The sequence below is a fragment of the Bombus fervidus genome, chromosome 6 (genome assembly GCF_041682495.2).
Source record: "Bombus fervidus isolate BK054 chromosome 6, iyBomFerv1, whole genome shotgun sequence".
Classification (NCBI taxonomy): Eukaryota; Metazoa; Arthropoda; class Insecta; order Hymenoptera; family Apidae; genus Bombus; species Bombus fervidus.
The window spans coordinates 8,155,608-8,177,990 of record NC_091522.1 but is presented as its reverse complement, the minus strand read 5'-3'; the positions used below and the strand labels follow the sequence as shown (position 1 = coordinate 8,177,990).

General features: G+C 38.3%; 1 protein-coding gene across 6 annotated transcripts in view; it reads left to right on the top strand.

The window, feature by feature from the left end:
- Positions 1–22,383, top strand: part of Plexa (plexin A) — a 427,193-nt gene that overhangs the window by 400,654 nt on the left and 4,156 nt on the right. For all 6 annotated transcript variants that reach the window (XM_072004837.1, XM_072004835.1, XM_072004836.1 and 3 more), the window contains 8 exons: positions 16,886–17,617; positions 17,830–17,955; positions 18,152–18,613; positions 18,966–20,644; positions 20,756–20,969; positions 21,058–21,241; positions 21,406–22,116; positions 22,216–22,361. In XM_072004837.1, the coding sequence (XP_071860938.1) occupies positions 16,886–17,617; positions 17,830–17,955; positions 18,152–18,613; positions 18,966–20,644; positions 20,756–20,969; positions 21,058–21,241; positions 21,406–22,116; positions 22,216–22,361 (4,254 nt within the window). The remainder of the gene's footprint in view (positions 1–16,885; positions 17,618–17,829; positions 17,956–18,151; positions 18,614–18,965; positions 20,645–20,755; positions 20,970–21,057; positions 21,242–21,405; positions 22,117–22,215; positions 22,362–22,383) is intronic.

Below are 22,383 nucleotides of genomic sequence, written 5' to 3'. Positions count from 1 at the left end.
TAATCAGAGCGAGAATAATTAATTTCATGTTAATGAGAGAGCATTTGATAAAAACGTAAATATGCTTAATGTGAGACCAACAGATGCATTCAAAACGAATCAGTGTCATATAAAAGCATGAAATAATTACGACAAAAATTTTGTACTTTAATTGGATAAAAAGAGGAAATTTTATTATGAGCGTTATATCAAACATTTTTTTAAGCAAACTTCTCTTAGCCATTAGCGAGATGGCTATTCGTACTAATTTTTAATTAAATATACGTTTGCAGTAAATATCTTGTAACTTCTTCAAGTTGGTTTAAAAAATCAGTATAGTCACGGCAGTCGTGTCTCATTATGATACTAATGGTATTTCAAAATAAAACATACATGATGCGCACATAAAAATATTCCATGTAAACGTTCAAACATTTTCACGAACCATTGTATAAGGAACATATCTCATCGTCGTGATGCACGTCCTCTTTATCGCGAAGTGTCAGCGCTGTCATCGGTAACAAGGGGTTGATTTGAATATAAAAGACCGCAGAAGTGCGATTAAGCCGGGTAAAACAATGGCCGAAGTCATTTACCCTCGCCTTTTGCCCGTTCGGAGCAAAGATCCCGACGTTTAATCCGCCATTGAACGCGCGTGTACGATGCCAACTGGTGAAAATCTGGCAGCAAATAATCTGCTCGCATATGAATACGGGCACGTGAAGATTTCGAGCGAGGTGGGAGGGATAAAGATGGAAACGGGGCGTAAAAAGGAAAAACAGGACGAGTGAAACGGGCAGAGAAAGTAATATAAATAAAAGGTTAGGCAAGGAGACGAGCGGGCGTAAAGGGAAAAGGTCGGACAAGTTAAAAAAAAGAGAAAGATAAAAAGAGAAAAGGGGGGTAAGAAGTGGAGAGAATTTCCTGCAGCGAATGAAGAAGTCTTGGGCCAGTGCATCGTCGGGGCTTTCAATGAGAAAAGCGGCCACAAAGATGGAGATAGATGCCGCATTGTAAAGAAGGAACCGAGCCAGCTATAAGAAAATAAGCTCGCTGGAAAGAAAAATGAACAGGACAGGAAAAATCACGGGCTATGCTACGGCCGGAGATAATAACGATAAAGGAGAAAAATAGGCAGAAGCAAGAGACGCGAAAGGAAGCGAAGAGACAGATGAGAATTAGTGTGTCGCTGCACGTAGCCCGGATGGTTTTCCTTTTCCTCTTCTCCTTTCTGTTTTCTGTATTCTTCCCTATTTCTACTTTTTTCTTTTTCTTTTTTTTCTTTTTCTTTTTTTTTTTTTTTTTTTTTCTTTGAACTCAGTAGGGTGTTTGTAGGTTGCGCGAAATGGAGAGGATTGCAAAGAAGACGGGTGGAAATAAGTAAGAAATCGCGGAGATAAGAAGCGCGAACAGGGGTAGGAGGATTAGAATAAGTAGCAGGGAATATGGGCGAAGTATGTACAGGGCGCTTCGCTAACTCTGTTCCGACGGCCTGTGTAGAATGTGAAATATGATGTAGATTCTTTGCTTTAAATATCGTTGAGTTATCGATTTTCGATTTACCCTTCGAATCTTGCTACTTTGTATTATCGTGAGTATGACCTGGAAATCTTAAGTTATTGGTATACTTATCTACCATTTTCTGGATCGATATTAATATTTATGTACTTACGTTACTTTAAAAATAACACTCTAATGTACTGCCAAAATATCTACTAAAATATAGTCGAAGACTAAAATACGAAAAAGAATAGAAAGAATATAGCTACCAAGTGAAAAGGAACAGTGTGTAGTTAGACACGTTCTTCACCCAACGCGTCCAATATTATCTATCAATCTCTACTACAAAATTACATTAACATTTTTAATGAATTCGTTAGAGGTCTTCTATGTAATACGTTTCGCATACTAATTTACGGTTTTTATCATTAATATTGTTTGGAAAGAAATTAAAGCAAATATCAAGTAATAAGTGAAAAAGAAGACAAGAACAAAGAGTTCGTATAATTCATGGGAGCTTGAGGCATTGTTTCTCCCGACTGAATTTACCTTAAGACTAATAAATTGCATTATTGGAAATCCGGAATATAAATAAGGTTACGCTATTACGTTGTTCGATAGGTAATTGCTGACTTCATGCGCGCCACCCGTGAACAGCAATACATTACATGGCGATATTACACCGGAAATACGAGGCTGAGCGATTTGCCTTTCCTTTCGGAGTTCGTTAACTCGGCGATCCTCTTGCTACTTCACGGTATCTCGTGCTTCACTTCGTCAGAGGAAAATTTACTACAACGTGGAACGTTTTTACAAAATCACTTCCTCACGATAGAAACGTTTTACGCTGTTAGTCGTTTAACGTAGTAATTATTCTTACAATTTTCCATCGCTTAAAACGCGCTTTTATTATATTTATCGCAATCAGCAGACGTTTTAAAAAGCAATTTCTTTCATTGTGAGGTAGAACTGGTTCGTGAATCGTAACGTGTTAGATTGTAAAGTGTTATGCAAATTTATATTTTTGTGAACAATGTTGTACAATTAAAGAAATGAAAGTAGAGATTTATTTCACGTACTAAATGTTACCATGTGTAGCATATTTTGAACATGCTTGGATACTATATGTATTCTGAGCATTGTTGTAACTCTAAATTTCTTATAAACGCATAGAAATCCACAGTCTAGTAATGAAAATAAAGTTCAAAGTCGAATTGTATAAAAAAAGATGAAGAACCATGTTTTCAAGCAAGAAAGAATGCGGGAACGATGCAAAGTTTTTACAAAGTAAATAAAGAATATAATAAATTATAATAACAAATAAATGATAAATTTCCAGCATGATTCGAAACAATTGGGAAATATGGCGCTCTAGATGGAAACATTATCGAAATGGGTGTACTCGTTGGAGACAACCGAACACGACTGAAAAACGAGAAAACTCGACGAGAAAGTCGTTAACGAACCCCTCGACGAAACATTATTGCGCCAGAATAACCGCGAACTTTCCTCCGGCCCGTGTTTATTATAAACGGCGAGTTAGCTCGTTGCGCGCTGCAAGTGTTCAAGGAAAATCGTTATCTTCCAAAAGTTTCTATCGAATTCGCGATTCATCCGCAGTCTGTCGGCAACGTATTTGTGATTCCTTTACCCGGAGCAATTGTAAGATCGTTAGAGACGAAGAAAATCGAAGAAAGCACAGGGAAGCCCCGTGAGAAGGTACGATTTTATGGGAAAAATCCGATTAACCCTCTGCCTTTCGAGTTCGTTCCACCGTTTGATCCCTTTCCTTATGATTCCACGGATCCTAGAGTTCTCCTCGGACGAATTAATTCGCGTAGAAAAATGATTCGTCGTATTAACTCCTCGTCTGGCAAATTTTCCCAGTAGTTTTGATTCATCTTTCTATCGTCGCGCACAGAAACTCGCATTCATACATATGTGCTTTCGCATTTGCTGGAGATCAATATGGCTTGGAAAAATGAATTTTGTAAATAATAATATATTTGAAGCGACGATAGAAATAGTTTCAGTAAATTATTTAGCGGAAAACTATACAGAATTTCAAAGTATTTTATAGTTTTATATCCGCGAAATAATTTGCTAAATATTTATATCCTGTTTTCTTCGCTTTTTCACGTTTGCATCTCTTCCGATATCTATCTTTTTTTGAAAATTCTTTATTCATAAAATGTATGGAATATACAAAACGTAGTAAAATTGTATTAGATACTAAAATCAAATACTTAAAAACTATCTGTATAGTAATGGTATCTATTCAAATAATATCCATTTCGAGTCGTATAGGCCGGAAAAAAACAAACAGGATTAAAATATCGACAATAAGTACTTTAAATTCAATTTAAAGAAAACAGTAGAACAATAGCACACATTTGTACACGTTCTAGCGAAACTCGAGCAATCTACCAATGCGACAAATTCGCAATATAAACGTAACACAACCCAGATGGCGCCGACTTTCCTAGCGTATATTTGATATCTATATCAAACAATACTTGGTGCAAAATCAATATCTAACACTTGGAACAGTTTTTATCTTTCACCACCACCTTCAGAAGATCTATCTCTGTAGAAGATTACTACATTTATCATGATTTATTGTATTTCTAACTTAGGATTCCACACAAGTCTGCATAAATATCTATAAAAGAAACATTTTATACTTCAATTTTAATTTAAAATTCGATGCACCTTCTTTACTTTCACCACGCAATCATGCAATATGCATAATTGTAAAAAGGGATAGGGGGAAAAAAGTGAATTTAAGCGGAAAGAGAAATCTAACGTCGTACGATCTTACAAATCATTACATCTCGGTTGCAACGTTTAATTAGTTTTCACGGAAGGGAGAAAGGCTGTTCCGCGAATTTCCCCATTTTCCCGCGTTCTTTCACGATTTTCTTCAATGGCGATTCCATTCGACGGCAATTAATCTCGATTGGACGGCTAGGCTGCGATAAAGGAGAAGCGAGAACTTTTATTCGAGGAAGACCCAGTTGCGAATTCGCGGGGTTGTTATCACGCCGGTGGCAAAGCTTTCGCGAAACTGCGCAAGAAAAGCAAGAGAGTATTATCGTGGCATCCTTCCTCCACCGATAATGCCGTTGGAGTTCGATTTTTGAGAAGTTTCTTAAGCCGAGGAAAGAGCGAACCATCGCTTGGATAGCTAGCTTTTCCTCTCTTTCTCTCTCTCTCTCTCTCTCTCTCTCTCTCTCTCTCTCTCTCTCTCTCTCTCTCTCTCTCTCTCTCTCTTTCTCACCCTTCGCAGAAAGGAAAGATGAAAGATTCGTCGAGAAAGAGGATGTGAAACTTTCCAAGTTTACTCTCGTGGCAATTTTTTACCGCCCCCCTTTTCGCGATAGCCGAGTAATTTTTATTGTTCCGCTGCATGAAGTTTCGGGAGAAATAAAAAGAAAATAATAATTTTTCTTTAAGATAAGATGCGTACAGATGTTTGTAGTTTAACATTCAGGAAGGAGAATTTTGTTATATCAAATATAAACTTTGAATATTTGATCCCTTGATGCTGATCAGTGTGAGACAGAAAATTTATATAGACAATCAAACATCGAAGTAGTTATTTTCTCATAACAAACTCCTTTTCTGTTAAAGTAAAAAAAAATAATAATGATAAAAAAGGAGATGTACAGTAAAATTTCAATTATTCCTGAACATAGAATTAATAATCGCAAAACCAAAAATTGTGATATATCCTTATACTTTTTCTTAAAAGATCGTAATCTATGCAGCTAATCGTGTAATTATAGTGCATAACAAAATATTTACGTACGTGAAAGTTATCAAATTATTATATATACATTGGTATATACTTATGGACGTATGCTCTGACATAGAATTGAGATAAACCACTACTTAGATTTCAGTCGTTTAGAAAAAAATAAAAAAGATATAGAATATAAGATAAGGAAAAACGAGAAATCGACTACATCAATCATACTATGAACAATGAGATATCATTAGTAATCCAAACTTCCTTTCAGTTTTAGATCTTCCACAACCCCTTTCGAGTTTCTCCTCGTAACAATTATCACGTCTATTTATTTCCATTATATAGGCCCATTTTTCAAAGGTGAAACCAAGCAATGAATCAACGAAGAAACTTCCAACCTCATCAAGAAACTCCAACTCCTTTCGCAAGAGTTTCCTCGATTCGACCGAGATTAAGCCTTCCTCCGCTCGTTCCGAGGGGTTGTTCGCGTTATTTATGCTCGCAGGCTCGCGAATTACTCGCGCGAAACGCGCATCGAATTGGAGATAAAATTCTTCGAAGATTTCTAGAGACATATTAATACCGCGAGCTGTTGGCCTGCAATAGTTGGGAGCCAGTTTTTCGGTTTTCTCCGGGCGCATTCGAGCAGAAAAATCACGATGAACGAGAATTCCATGGCGACCGTGTCCGAGAATGCGTTTGAAAATTCCACGGGAATACCAACCGCTCGTTTCACTCTCGCGTTACACTGCGTACACTAACGCGCAAAAGTATTCAAACACTTGCTTATCTTTGACAACATGTGTTTTAATTACGAAATTACGAATAAATCAAACTATAACGATTTTATTCTTTGCAGAGATTCTATACAGTAGGATATTCTGACGCAATTAAATCGATTTTTCCAAGCCAAAGTGTAATAATAAGACTGGTATTTATAATTATCAAACTTGCAGAACTATTTTGTTATTTGATGCATTCTTTATACATATACAGATTCTCTAATTTCTGAGTTATTAGATTATGTGACATGCAAGCTCTTTTGACGGTTGCATCTTATGGAATATTACAAGAAAGTTACATATAGTTGCAGTAGACATAGTAGAAATTGTTACAATTTCGTTCAGATTTAGGATATTTTATATGAAGTGATGCTATAGCATCAGAAAATAGACAAAGAAGTAGTTGTCATGTTTTTCTCGTGTAATTCTTTAAATAGTACGATATAGTAAATTATAATATATATGATAAATAGTAAGATATTCTACATAAGTTACAAATAATATAAATTAGATTTATAGAGCAGTGATAGCATAGGATATATACTAAGTTCCGCTTATTTATTAATTAGCAATTAATTTGTACATTTTGATAAAATTCACATATACTGTTACCTACAATAAATCAAGCAAAATGTCGTCTGGATACTTATGAATGATAGTGTACGTTTGCGAGGATCGTTTGTATGCATGTGAGTATCGTGTTTAGATGAAAAGGAGAAAGGAAAAACGATTAATCTTTCATCGTTACGGCATTTGCGCGTGTATCTTCGGGTTTAATATCGCTTCTTAACTATTGAAATCGTAAAGCGGCGGGTTCGTTCTCAACCATAAATGAAAATGTCCGTCAGGAAAGTTATTGTGGTTTCGTAAACCATAGAATAGGTGAATTCTCGATTTTACGATTACCCACGGTATATGATGAACTGTTACGGCTTGAATATTGAAAATGTTTCGTTCAATTTCATGTGGAACTGCGAGTGCAAGAATTCTAATATGTTACAATCAACTGTTCATAAACGACGTTGTTATTTTATGCGCTAATATCGATCGATCAATGTCGAAACTGAACGCAGGCTAATTGAAACGTGTCAATTTTGATACGATACGCGCGAGACACGAGATATTACGTTACTATTTTTGTCAATAATAATCTTTATTGACATATTAATCTCTATTGACTCGTAAGGGTAAATTTGTTAGTCTGGTCTTGCGTAAGAAAGCTTGATGAATTATTCCTTGTCGATACCCATAACTTGAAAAATATCATGTTGCCTCGTTGAGTTCAATCAATTCTACCAAATTTCATAACATAGTTTCTGTAAAAAAAATTTTAGAATATAGCCAGAAACATGTACATGGTTCAATCGTTGTAAGGCCCTAACAAATACAATTTACGATATTTGAGACCCGAACAATTTTCATTCACGACATCAATTACATAATCAAAGAGCAGAAGGCTACAAGTCAAATACTACGACTTCCTGCCCTAACGCTAGCAACTGTGTAGAGACTACGTGTTCTTTTCATGCTAATCGATTTGTTTCCAATCGAAAAAAAATTACCGCCACGAAATTCCTCGTGATAAATTTCTTGAGAGTTTTGGAAATTATCGACGCTATAAACGAACTTTCACCTAACAAACCGAGTATGGGCAAGGCAGAGAAACTTCGTTTTCGGTATTGTTCCTCGGTGGGTGATTTAAATTTATGGTCGAAGTGTGAGAAAGTTCTTTACGTTAGGATATTCTAAAGAGTATTGGGTTGTAACATGTATTTTGAACCGTGCTGTTAATTAAACTAATAGTACCTTAAATAACAGGCTCGTTAATCGTAAGATCCTATAAATAATAGAAAGTTGGAAAGTAATATAATTTAAAAAATGGATATTGGAAAGTATGAAACATCGGACTAATAAATTTGGATATTTTTCTATGGAATTACGTTGTCATATAATGCTGAAATTGTGATTAAAATATCGTTCGATGTTGCAACTACGCGGAACATCGTAAATTCGAGATGCGACGGTTTAAATTTCTGATTCATAGAATGAAGCATTAAATTTTGAAACGGGTCGATAACTCGAATATTCTACGTCTGTCCATTATACATATATATCACGAATATACCAACGTTCGCATTTAGGATATGCGCTTTAATCACACTTCTCGAATTAAGCAAACCCCTTCGAAATTCACTGCAGCTGCCCCCATTTTATTCAAATATACGCAGCACGAGCTTCATTTCGTCGTAATTCTGTCCGGTGGCGTGAATCGAGTACCGGTCAGTTTCTATAAATTTTTCACGAAAACGTCGTATTTCGTCGCATGCTCCCGGCAGAATGTAATTTTTGCATAAAATTGACGCGGAGCCCCGAGCGAAGATTGAAGAGCGGCGGCTGTTAATATTCCATGGAAAATACGGGCTTAAAAATGTATACAGCCGTGGTTGAAACGTTGCATTATATTCGAAATTGACCAGTTTCCTTCAGTTCCTCTACTAGTTGTGATTGTCTTTGTTTCACGCTTGAAAATTAGTCTGTACTTGGATTGTAACATGTAAATCAAATTGGTCGAATCTAATTTCTATTCGCTTGCGTGAGGTTTCTGTTCCAATAACTGAATTGAGTAACTAATTGAAATATATTGTACTGCAATCTATAATTGCATCGCGTATTTTTCAGTTAAAGAAAGTTCCAATAATTATCAACGAAGATTTATGAGCCTTTCTAATTATGAATTTTCATTATGAAAAGAAATTCATAATTAAAAATGTTCATTTCCATTGTTAATCTCATATTTACTTTTGAAATCAATTTTCTAGGAGCAATAAAAAAATATTGAATTTTAGAGAATTTTTTTTTTTCGTAATAACAAAATTCGCAAAAAACTATTTTGAATTGTTCATTGCCTTTTGTACTTTCGCTTCTCTAAAAAAGAATCGCTAGGGTGGAAAGAAACAATGAACTTAAGACGTTTCGAAAAGAAGTTGTTGGATCGTGGAAGTTTCTAACAAGTTGGTACTTCGATCCTTCTTGCCGCGAAGCAAGGGTGAACTAATTGCCGGAACATCGAGCGTACAACGCGCTTAAGCCGGATTTCGAACGGCCATTAATGCGCCTGATCGTGCGAGTAAGTTAAGGTGCGTTCCTACCGTAACCACGTTGTATGATAAAATATATATTTATGAATATGAATGAGAAATGAAATTTTGATACAGTAATTAAATTCGGGATAATTTAAGTAGATATTACACAAAATCATTATTATAATAAATTCCTGCTGCGAACTTGATATTACGTAATTATTTTACAAATCTAGTATGATCCTGCTTCATTTAACATTCATTCAGGGTATGTTTAATATTCATTTAGAAGATAAATATTCTTATGCGATTATCGATGTATAATGTTCATTAAAATATTCAACAGTTTTAATAACATTTTCATGAACTCCGAATAAAATTTCCTGAGGTAATTATTTTTTGACAAAGTCAAGTTTATAACAAAGAAATATAAATTTGGATCATGTAAGTATCTAATACAGGATTGACAACTACATAATACTCAACAATTTTTAAACTTAATGAAGTAGCCTCCAATGATTTGCGAATTCAGTTCAAATACATTCGAAATCTATCCAATTTCAACTGAAATATTCGAACCTCGAATATATCCACGAAATTTACCTACAAAATTTACCTAGCAGAAATACCAATGAAAATGCAGCCTTATATAGGACGCAGGAACACGGTCGGGCTCGAAATCGATTCAGGAATGCCGAGGCTCGATTCGTTTTTTCGTCCGTGTTGAACACCGATATTGTCGTGGTGCTCACGCTTTCAGCGTACAGGGTTGAAAATACTTGCGAACAAAGAGACGAGAACCCGAGAAGAGAGAGAGAGAGAGAGAGAGAGAGAGAGAGAGTGGGAGAAGAAGGTGAAGGAAAACGAAAAAAGGAGAGAGAACGACGGAGCCGAGTAATTAAGACGTCCACCGAGTTCTTGGTAGCTTTGTATCGAACGCGTTATTAGTTTCTTTGTGTCTGGTGATCGGAAGGATCTCGTGAGAATAAAAAGGCGGATGGTGTTCCTTTATTTCTTTCCTTGATCCTTCATTTTTCTTCTCCTTTTTTTTTCAATTTCTTTTTGTTTCCTTCAACCCGATTCCTTTTATTGATTCCTCCGGTTTGTTCTTTGTAGTCGCGTGATTATTAAGTTGAGCTGCGTTTCACGGTTCCGCACGCTCGATAGGAGATTGGACGCTGTTTAATCGCGATGTCGAAGGTTACGAAAAAAAGGGGACAGAGAAGTAATGGTCGAAAGAAAGGCCTGATACAATCTATTGGACAGATTGATAAATTTGCAATAACCTTTAACCTAACCTGGTTCTTTGTTCTTTTCACCGTTCGTTCTCTTGTTTATTTTGTCTGCGACTGATGGCAATTGTTCCTTTGTAATCGACTGGTCTTGTCAGTTTCATTCTAATATCTGTATTCTGTCGATAACTACGATCACGCGATTTTTTTTATCATGAGTGTTTAGCGGTATATTTTTAAGGCGTTATTATACTTTGTAAATAACTGTCATAACCACTCAAACTATAATACAGGTGTTGTTCTTTGAAAGAACGCGCATGGGAATAAAGAATAATAATTATATTTAAGCAAATTGCGTATAAGAAACTAATTTAGTCTTAATCAATGTTTGGAAACTCTGTTCATATACGATACCCAAAAAGTGCTTAGATCCATTGCCTTCTATACCGTTTTATCGGATCATTTACCATGAACAAGTTTGCGTTAAACTAGGTAGAAAAACGTGTTTTCGTGTTTTAAAAGAAAAAGACGAGCTCGTTAATTGACCAGCAAAGAAGAAGCGAGAGCGGCGTGTAGTAGTTGTTCGGTGTAATCGCGTTGGCAAATCGCTGTAGAAAACTCACGAGGTTTCTTATTTCATTACCATTCGCGAAAGATGGAAGATACGCGGGTAATTGAGGGCTGCCGATCCGACAGATTCCGTGGACTTCGTGCGCGGTGATAATTATATTTATTATATTTAACAAGCCGCGGAGATTAATCTTTTATTCTCCGCACGATGGAGTAATCATGGGAAAGTGGGATAACCCGGATAACCGAAGCTTTTCCAACGCTCCATTTGCCTCTTTGTCGGCGGTTCTCAGATCGTTCTCAACGAAAGGATGAAAGGGAAAGAGGAGCTTAGCGGGTTCACGGGGGCAACGAACAACGGCAATTAAAATGTCCGGCTGTTTTCACGGTAGTCTGATAATTGGAACGATTTTTATGCGAACAAAAGAGACGCTCGAACAGCCGCGAACATCGAAAACGCCTCCGCGTTGATTATATTCTTACGCCTTCTTCGAACGTCCGCCTCCCGTTTCTATGTGACTTGACCCTGTTAGCTTTTGGTGACCCGTGAACTTCAGAAGTTGCTGCCCGCCTCCATGAAGTCGAAGTCTACATCTTACCTTCAAGGTAGAGACTTCAAGAGGTATGGCTTGATGAGCAATCTTCGCAAACAATAAGAGGGAGAAATGGATGGAACAAAGGTAAATGCAAAGAATGTGCATTCGAAGTTTGGAAGGACTCGTGACGAAGTAATCCTTACGGTGAACTATGTATTAGTTTGTTATATGGCAGTTGCCAAAGAAGAATTTTCTCAACAAAGGAATAATAGACTGGAATAACAAAAATGAGTAATAAGAAGTAGCAAAAACCCTAAGGAAGCTTTAGAAGAGCACCCATATTCAAATTTATTACGAATCTTTGAAAGAAGGGATTCGTCGTCTATTCTTTTCTTCGCTAACTTTCTCATACTTTCATCTAAAATATCTTCATTGTGAAAGTGCAGCTTGCACTTCCTATCAGAAAGCCTTTCATCAATCCTTATTCCCACGGGCTCTTGTCCAAGTATCGATTTCTTTTTACGGCTGAACAGATTTCACGCAAATTTCAAAGTCAACCAATTTTCCTCGAAATAATCGCACTAGATATACACACCTCGGCGATGTTACATACTGAGTTATTACGTGAGGCGTGATTTATCTTGTAGGGATGACTGTGTGTAGACAAAGCTGATGCAAATCCTTGGTGCTGATGCCTGACACTCTTGTGACACACTTGATAGACGTAACATCACCGTCAAAGTTGGGATATGTGTAATTCCATAGCCTTAGTCCTTCTAATATATCTCATGCATTCTATTAAACGCTAGAGCGACAAGAATTTACATGTACAAGCTTTAAGCTAGACTCCAAATGGACCACACTGCAAAAACGTAAGTGAAATTCTTGCTGAATTGTTGCTCTTTATAACGTTTAATAATTAGAATGGAATATTTTAATATAATATAGTTGAAGATTGTTAGATCTAGAGATAAAATTCTTTTCAAAGTAGATCTCCTTGATGATTATGACATACGATATTTTTGAAGAAGTGCACATGTCGAATTCAGATATGAAATAAAAAGGCCAGTTCTGATAATATACGACCAGTCGATAACGTATTAACGGTAACTATCGATTAATCGACGATATGCTGTAATAAGCAGGTTTAACAATGAAAAAAATTAAATTTGAGAATTCCTCCTCTATGTAAAACAAAGAATACGACTCGTCATTTTGACTGGCCGTGATCTCCAAATATTTATACTAATTTTACAAGAAACCGAATAAGACCACTGAAACTCTACAAAACTGTAGTACGCAAACTATTCCACGAAATTCCATCAATCTCCATTTAATTCCTCCATTTAAAAACATCGCTATACACAAACATTTTAGAATAAAGAAGATTCTCAACAATAAAAAGGCGTGCACGCACATCATCCGAGATTGGAATCGCCGCATCGCTGAGATGATTTCACTAGTGGAGCATAAAAATCATGTGGCCGGCGTTTTAGCTGGCAACCAGACATGCAATTAACATCATGGAGCTGTGCGGTAGCTCGATAATTATTGTTATTATTTCTGCACGCTTACAGCGGGCAGAGATTGCAACATAGTCGCACAGAAACGGTTGTCCTGGCCGGGTCGATTCGTTTATTCGGGGCAGAGGTCACGTGCCGGCCGTTCCCCGAGGACGAGAACTTCCTTCTACGAACGTTCCCCTTTCCCTCTTTACCTTCTCTTTTACCTCCGCCTCTCTTTGCTTCCTCCTAGCTTGTGGCCGCGGTCTTGAACTTTGTCTCCTTTCTATCGTGCGGTTCATCGCGGCCGATGCATGTGAATCGTGCAATTAAACGGTTGGAAAATAAAGGGTTAAGGCTTGCCCGTTAGGCTTCCATGCTCGCGGCGATAACTAGGCGCGCCGTGGCCTATCGTGGGTGGGAAGAGACGTCGAGGACAGTGATTGAAGGATATGAAACGTATAATGCACTTGCCTGGTAGTCCTGACTGGCCATGGATCGAAGATCAAGCGAATCTTGTATCTTTTTTCGTTTTATCCAGAGGTCGACGTTTTTACGCTGGTTTCCACGGTATCGCGACGTTCAACGGGTAGTCGACGTCGTTCGTTAACCTCTTAACATCCACGCTTCTTTTTCCTTCATGCTTTCCTCAGTGATATCGATGATCGAGCGAGTTTTTTCATGCTTAGAATCTGGAAATCAAAAGTTTAAAGGTTTTAATGTATCAAGCATATTTGACTTTTAACATTAGGTCTACAGTGGTTACAAAAGTATTATATTTATTATAACATTTACGTATACATTGATTAGCTCCTTATTTTATGCATTTCTATATATTAGCATTCTGTGTACTTTTGCATCTTTCAGTTCTCCACAAGTACATAAACGTCCATACCCTAACGACTATAATTAGTTAGTAGATAGATTATGTATATAATATGATTCGCTTTTTATCACCACTAATTTTACGAAAACCTTCTTCGTGGTTTTATTAAATTACTAAAGTAGACAAAATCTAAAATTTCCAAGTTAAATAACATCGTTGATATAGGCTGTCAGATTGCTGTAATTAAATATTGCGATGTAATTAGATAGTTGCGAATCAAATTTCGGAAGATTAAAAAAGAGCGGAATTAAAGCCGAGTTAGTTGGAAAAACGTTGTTCCAAAGGGCCGCGCTTGACGTGATACCCGTTAATTTCACCTTCCGGATTTGTCCTCCTTTTCAACGCTGACGGCAACGTGTCTCAGGATTGTATAACGCGATAAAAAGTGGTCGGCAAAAAGTCGTCTACACGGTATAATTAACAAGCAGAATATTTGTCTTAACGTGCTTACCTGGTATAATAAAGTTACCTCTGTTACTCAACTCTTTAGCATTTATATTAAAAGTATAATTTTAAATTTATATTAAAACATATAAAGATAAAAAGAATACAAGGGAACGAGAGAAATTTGTTCTTCAAAAATTACAGAAGATTGGAGTACTCTTTTGCTATCTTGGGGAAAGACGAACGTACAGATAAGAGCTATTTCAATTCAACTATCTATTTAAAATTTTAAGCAACTATCCATACTGTACATATACTAATCTTTTACCAAGTATATTTACAATAAACGTCTTGTAATTTTTATGATATTTGCTGATTCAAAGCCTACCGCGTATTCTCCTTTTCTTATAATAAATATAAAAGCAAGGTAAATTTCTGTTACGAATATATTCATAAAAATTTTTGCTATGACAATTGTTCGAATATTTTCATAAATCGCTGTATACTAATTAATAAGCGAAAGTAATAAACACAGTACAAGTTTACTACGTTCAATGAAGCTGCTTGCAGTTCCAAATTTGTTGAACCGTCGCTTTGAAGCGACATTAGCCTAAGCGGTGTGTGCGTTTAAAATAGAATGAAGCACAGCCGAGAAGAAAGAAGAAAACGCGTGCATAGAAAATCAAGTAAGAGAGCATACTTGAGGGAGAAAGCATTCAAAGCGTAAAGACGTAACTAGAGATAACATATTTCAAGCATCGCCGTGAAAGAGAAAGAGCCGTGGGACGGTCGCGAAAGATCGGCTATTTTCTATGCGTTAAAAAAGAACCGATCGTGAGAGAGTTTGCCTCTTTAATCGTTTCGATTATGTAATCGAATCTCCATGGAAGAGATTCGACGAACGTGAAGGAATTTTTGATTTCTACCTGTCGTCTAATAATTTCAAATAGAGTTCCGTTGGATGCAGAATCCGTATAATTATAAACAAGCACGTATTAATCCGTCAATAATTAGAGGAAGAGGAAAACGCTTAAAGCGTTCCTTTATTTTCATAAAACATTGACACATTTTATGCAATTGATGAAACGGAGCGATGCAACCAAGTCTTTTTATTAAAATTGATCCTGTTAAATTATAAGTAAAGATTAGAAAGTGTGTATGATTGAAACATTTAGTGGATTAAATAGATCTCAGAAGAAAAAGTGGCTTTAATATGTTCGTTATTACTGACGCGTATTGCGTTGTCTCTTAATTATTATCTGAAGCTCAAATGAGTTGGCTCCCGGTAATAATTATTGCTACAATGCCCTACATTTTGTTTTTATAGTTTTAATAAAATTCAGAAGTAGGGAACAAAATAGAAAGCAATGAAATTAGAAAGTGATAAAAGCTTATGGATTTTTAAAAACAATTAACTGTTAACGAAAGCATCAAATTCTAATAGTCAGTAATTTAATATATTCATATTCCAAAAATCATCTAAATACATATTATATGAAAAACATAAATTCTATTTTTCAAGATTTTCTTGCAGAAAAATTTGATTATGTAACAAATTATAATGTTTAACGACGATATCCGTAGAATCTCTTTAAAAACGGTACTCAGACCAGTTTATCATCATCAGACGATTACTGTTATTCATAGCTCGATCCCGGGACGGTCTTGCTTTTTTATTAGACAAGCGGGTGTAATTCTAGCAGGGAGACGTTCCGTCATCCTCGTGGTCGCCTCAACGACGAGCGAAATCTAGTCGTCCCCGAGATTTAATTTGCGACCTCTTAGTCGCGACTCTGAACGAGCCTCGCCTCTACAACCTGCGCAGAGACGAAATTCACGAGAAAATTTCCCGACGAATGATAAAACGTAAATTTCACAAAGTAAAATTTTATCATCCTGGTGTTATACGTTTTCAAATTAATCGTTTGTTCCTGACGAAATAACGGATTGAAACGTTCAACTGCGGAATAAAGGTGGACTAAAAGAAGGGACTGGGAAAATGGAAACACGCATTTGAACGACACGCGTTGATAAGCGATTAATATTTAACAAAAATGGAAATGAGATGCGTTTGTTTTCATGAAACTGTAAATGTGGAAGCGTAAATATTTCATTAATCGCGTCGGGTGCATCAGTCAGTCTGTATCATCGTTTCGATGAATAAACCATATTGAATTAGTAGTCTGAAAGAAACGGTTGAAGAGAAGGGGTTGAATTAGCCAGCCACGATCCCTCTATCCTTCATTTAGTTTATCGAATTCGTTGCCCAGCAATTAAATCGCACAGGATCGATTTAACGAGTTACCCGCAGGCTGTAGTCCGAATTTATAGCTCGAAGATCCTCCCTTATCTACTTTTTTCTTGAACATTAGCCTAAGGTTATATATGTAGCGAGATACAAATGATATATTATGGTGCTTGTCGATAAGTGAAAAGGAACAGGAAGCCTTAACGCAGTAATTGATTTTACATCGCGATTAGGAATCTGGAGCGAAATGCGGTCTTTAAACTTTTACAATCACCGTTATCGATCAGTTCGATATTCCCTGGGAAGGGATAAAAAGCGCAAGGTTGGGGAGCTTGTTGAGTTTCGAGCATACTCGCTGCGAGGTCGATCTCGAGCACAAGCGTTACGCAATCGAAAACATGGACTAATCGTGATATTACGTGTTTCTTGTTACAGGTGGTAGTGGAGAGCTCGACCCTGGCCCTGGAGTACGGCGACCTGGAGATCGATCCAGATTGCCCGGTGAACCCAGACTTGTTGTTCGACTCGCAGCTGATGCACCTGTACGTGATGACGAACAAAACGGTGTCCAAGGTCAAAGTGCAAGAATGCTCGGTGTACAAGACCTGCCTGGACTGTCTCGGTGCCAAGGACCCGTACTGCGGCTGGTGCTCACTGGAGAACAAATGCAATCTGCGCAGCGACTGTCAGGATGCTGCCAAAGATCCACTCTACTGGATCTCGTATAAAAGCGGCAGATGCACGACCATCACAACCGTCACACCGGACCAATTGCAACGCACAACCGCTAGAACCCTGGAGTTGGTTATTGAAAATCTGCCAACCCTCTCTGGCCAATTCCTTTGCGCGTTCTCTACTTTGGACAAAACCCTGATCACGAATGCCTCGAGAAAGTCGTTTGGAGTGAACTGCACCACACCCAGAACCGATCTATTGCCATCTATTCCGCAAGGGCAACATCATTTCACGGCGAAGCTTTCAGTCAGAATGACGAATGGGCCTGACCTCGTGGATACCAATTTCACGTTCTTCGATTGCAACACGTACAGCTCGTGCACCAAATGCGTATCATCGAGCTTCCCCTGTGACTGGTGCGTCGACGGACACAGGTGCACCCATGACACAGCTGAGAACTGTCGGAACGATATATTGGTCACCGGAGTTAGTGTAAGTGGAGATTCTGTCTAATCGTTGAATGATGGTTATGGGTTATCTGGGATCAAACGATTTAAACGAATAAATTCAGAAACTTGTTAGAGTCTTTATAATAGAGTTCGCTTATATTCAAAGAATCAAGTTTTCTTCAAAATTGAATCACACAATTGTATTAATTCGTTTCGTTAGATAATCATTAAAATCAACGAATTCTATATCTACAGAGAACGGGTCCCAGTTATAGAAGCGGTCCAGCGTTCTGTCCGACGTTGAACGCGACCGATTCCCAAGAGATCCTGGTGTCTTCCGGCGTGAAGAAGGTGATACGAGTAAAAGTGCACATCATCGGGGTAAGTAATGCCATGGTTCATCTTTCTCGAATGTAGAATCCCGTCTAATGCTGTTACATTAATTCCCCGGACGTTTTCACGTGTCGTTAGCGAACCTTTCATAACAGACAGAGAGAAAGAGGGAATCGCTGTGTGTCGGGACTGGTTTCCGTCTAGGATGATTGACGCGCTAACCTATGCGAAACATCTTTTCCAGCAATTCATCGTGCAGACCCGGTTCGTCTGTCAGTTCAACATAGAGGGCCGTGTGACGATCGTGAACGCTCGGCTGCTCGCGGACACGATTTATTGCGAGGAGACCGAGTTTTCGTACACATCTCGGGCGCCCAACATCACCGTGCCATTCGCGGTGATCTGGGGTGGCTCGAAACCTTTGGATAATCCACACAACATCCATCTGGTAATATACCGGTGCCGCGACATGGCCGACAACTGCGGAATGTGCCTGACCCTGGCGCCCAAATACGACTGCGGATGGTGTCAGAGCACAGACAGATGCGAAGTGAAGGACAACTGCGAACGCAACACCGGCATGTGGCTGAACAGTAACCAAACCTGCCCGAATCCCGAAATACATTCGTTCGAGCCGGTTATGGGACCTTGGGAAGGTAATACGAACGTGACGATACGTGGCATCAACTTGGGCCAGACATTCATGGTAAGGGGAAATATCTTGATACATATGGGAGATTTCTGTATAATATCGTCATATGTGACTTTTTCGAGAGTAAATAAGAACCAAATTTTGTATCTATAATAATTTCGTGATACTCAAAAAACACTAAGTATAATACATAGGATATAGCATGGAATATACAACCTCGCTTAAAAGTCTTAGTACTTATACATTAATGTTATAAGAATACCAAGCGAACAGAAACGAAAAGCTCCTATAGATTTGATAGGTTTGATCAGTTTCGAATATAATTAAGGTATAAGGATCTGTTTTGCAATAAAAGTATCTTTTGCTTAATTTTAGTATAAAAAGTATAACAATCGATTTATTTCAGGACATCTACCGAGGCGTGATGGTTGGTGGATTACCATGCGAGCCATATAAAGAACTCTATATACGCACAAAGCAAATAGTCTGTCGAGTGGATGGCCCAGGTACAGAAGAAGGCAAACGTGGACCAGTAATCGTGAGGATCGAAGATTTCAGGGGCCAATCCGAATACAACTTCGAGTTCGTGGATCCTCAGATTCTCTCCATATCACCAAAATACGGACCTATGAGCGGTGGCACCACCGTAAGGATCACCGGGAAATATATGAACGCTGGCAGTACTATCAAAGCCTTTATCGATGAGTTACCGTGCTCTATAATCAGTGCAGAGATGAATGAAGCGCTATGCATGACTAGCGCTAGTGATCATAAGAGGAATGGAACGGTGAAGATGACATTCGATGGTGCATTTCGGATCTATAGCGGAACTTTCGAATATGCTGATGATCCAACGATCGAGAGTGTAGAGAGTGGCGTTGCTAGTCAGATGAAGATTCCGAAAGGTATTCCAGCAGGAGGAATAAAGATCTCTGTAACAGGCAAGAACCTAGGCTACATTCAGAGTCCGCAGATGTACGTGTACTACGACGAGAAGATGTTCGTATCGCAATGCGAAGTGCACAGTCAAGAAAGCATGATCTGTAAATCACCCACCATTGAAGTACCAGACAACGTTGTTCTAGACGCAGAAAAACCATTAATGTTGGAATACGGCTTTCGCATGGACAACGTGACAGGCGTGCAGAACTTGTCGCAACACGGATTCAACCATTTTCTCCTCTATCCGAATCCTATATACGAGGTGTTCGACGAGGAGATTAAGTATTACAAAAGCGACTATTTGACCATCAATGGCCAACATCTAGACCGCGCTTGCCAGGAGTCGGACGTGACAGTACAAATAGGAAACGCGTTCTGTAACGTTACTTCGCTCTCTAGGCAACAGCTCACTTGCAGACCACCTCTGACACAACCACCAGCCATCGATTCCGATGGTTTTCCAAATAAGCAAGAACTGCCTGAGGTGATTGTGATCGTAGGAGGCACACTCCGTTACAATATAGGAAAACTGAGCTACGCACTGCCAGCTGGTCTTAATGGACCACTATCGAAACCAGCTCTGATCGGAGTGATCGCCGCCATTGTGATCTTAGTATTCGTGTTTATAGCCTTCCTTATTGCATATCGGCGCAAATCTACGGAGAGCAATCGGGTACTGAAAAATATGCAAGAACAAATGGATATTCTAGAACTTCGTGTCGCGGCTGAATGCAAAGAAGCTTTCGCTGAGTTGCAAACAGAGATGACAGATCTCACAGGCGATTTGACCAGTGGAGGTATACCTTTCCTGGATTATAGAACATACGCTATGATGATACTATTCCCAAGCGATGACAATAGCCCGGTACTGCAATGGGATCGACCGGAATTGGCACGCAAAGAGAAAGGACTACGCCTATTTGGACAATTGATAATGAATAAAACGTTCTTGCTCCTCTTCGTAAGGACTCTCGAGAGCAATCGATACTTCTCGATGAGGGATAGAGTGAACGTGGCTAGTCTTATTATGGTTACGCTTCAGAGTAAGATGGAATATTGTACAGATATTCTGAAGACCCTCCTAGCGGAACTGATTGAGAAGTGTACGGAAGGAAAGAGTCATCCGAAACTGTTCCTTAGACGGTAAGTTTAGTATCCGCTTGGAAAGATATTTTGATACTTTATCATTGTTTAATATTTGTCACGATTATAGAATAATTATAGAGTGATAATGCTACTTCGTTTATGTTTCAGAACGGAAAGCGTCGCTGAAAAGATGTTGTCAGCTTGGTTCACTTTCCTCCTGTACAAGTTTATGCGAGAATGTGCTGGAGAACCATTGTATGTACTATTTCGTGCAGTAAAACAACAAGTCGATAAGGGTCCCGTCGATGCAATTACATCTGAAGCACGATATTCGTTATCGGAAGAGAAGCTGATCAGACAGTCCATTGACTTCAAACCAATGGTAAAATTGTTGATTTCAATAAATCTTCATAATTTCTTTTTCCTATCACGACTTTCTCTTTAATATAATTTTTAAATTGATTTTTTAGACGGTCTACGTGTCTATATCTCAACAAACGGTCTTCGTCGGCGGTATGGATCCAAACACAGAAAATGTTCCAGTCAAAGTTCTCGACTGTGATACGATATCTCAAGTGAAAGAGAAGGCGTTGGATACAATCTACAGAGCCACGCCTTACAGCCAAAGACCAAGGAAGGATGATCTTGATCTTGGTAAGATTCGAAACTTTTAAATTTAACATTATACGTTGTATATTGTACGTTGTCATAAGTATTAAGATGTTAACGTAACTTAAGTTAGAATTTTGGAATAAATATAATCAATAGGTGACCTAACACTTACTAACAGACAATGTAATACATCATTTCTGCAACAGAATGGCGAACTGGAGCATCCGGTAGATTGATCCTCTATGATGAAGATTCTACAACAAAAACGGAAGGCGAGTGGAAAAAACGAAATACGCTGAATCATTACAGGGTACCAGACGGAGCATCGCTCAACTTAGTCTCCAAACAATCGTCAATCTATAATCTATCGATCCTCTCTGAGAAGACGGACAAATCGCACAAATACGAAACCCTGAATCTTAGTAAATTCAGTTCAGCCAGTCCACCGCTCTCCCGTGCCACATCGCCGTTAAATCAGAATCACGACGGTGGTTTGAAATGTTGGCATCTTGTCAAGCACCATGACTCCGATGCACGAAAGGAGGGAGACCGTGGAAACAAAATGGTGTCAGAAATCTACCTAACGAGGCTACTAGCCACGAAGGGTACACTTCAAAAATTCGTTGATGACCTGTTTGAAACAATCTTTAGCACTGCCCATCGAGGATCAGCTCTTCCCCTCGCGATCAAATACATGTTTGACTTTATGGACGACCAAGCACTGCAACACGGCATATCCGATCCTGAAGTCGTTCACACATGGAAGAGCAATTCGCTCCCACTCAGGTTTTGGGTGAATCTGATTAAGAATCCAAATTTCATCTTCGATATACACAAATCGAACATCGTGGATTCGTGTCTGTCCGTCGTTGCGCAAACGTTCATGGACAGTTGTTCCACTTCAGATCATAGATTAGGTATGTATTACCTGTTTGACAGTTTAACTTCTATGGATTTTTTTCTTGAATTTTGAACATGTTAATGTGACTATCTTCATTTTTTAATTTTATTTATAGGCAAGGACTCGCCGAGTTCTAAACTACTTTACGCAAAGGACATTCCAGTGTACAAAGAGTGGGTAGAACGTTATTATGCAGATATCAAAGTGATGCCAGCCATATCCGATCAAGACATGAACGCCATGCTTGCCGAAGAGTCTAGGGTATATATCCTTTTTTTTTTTT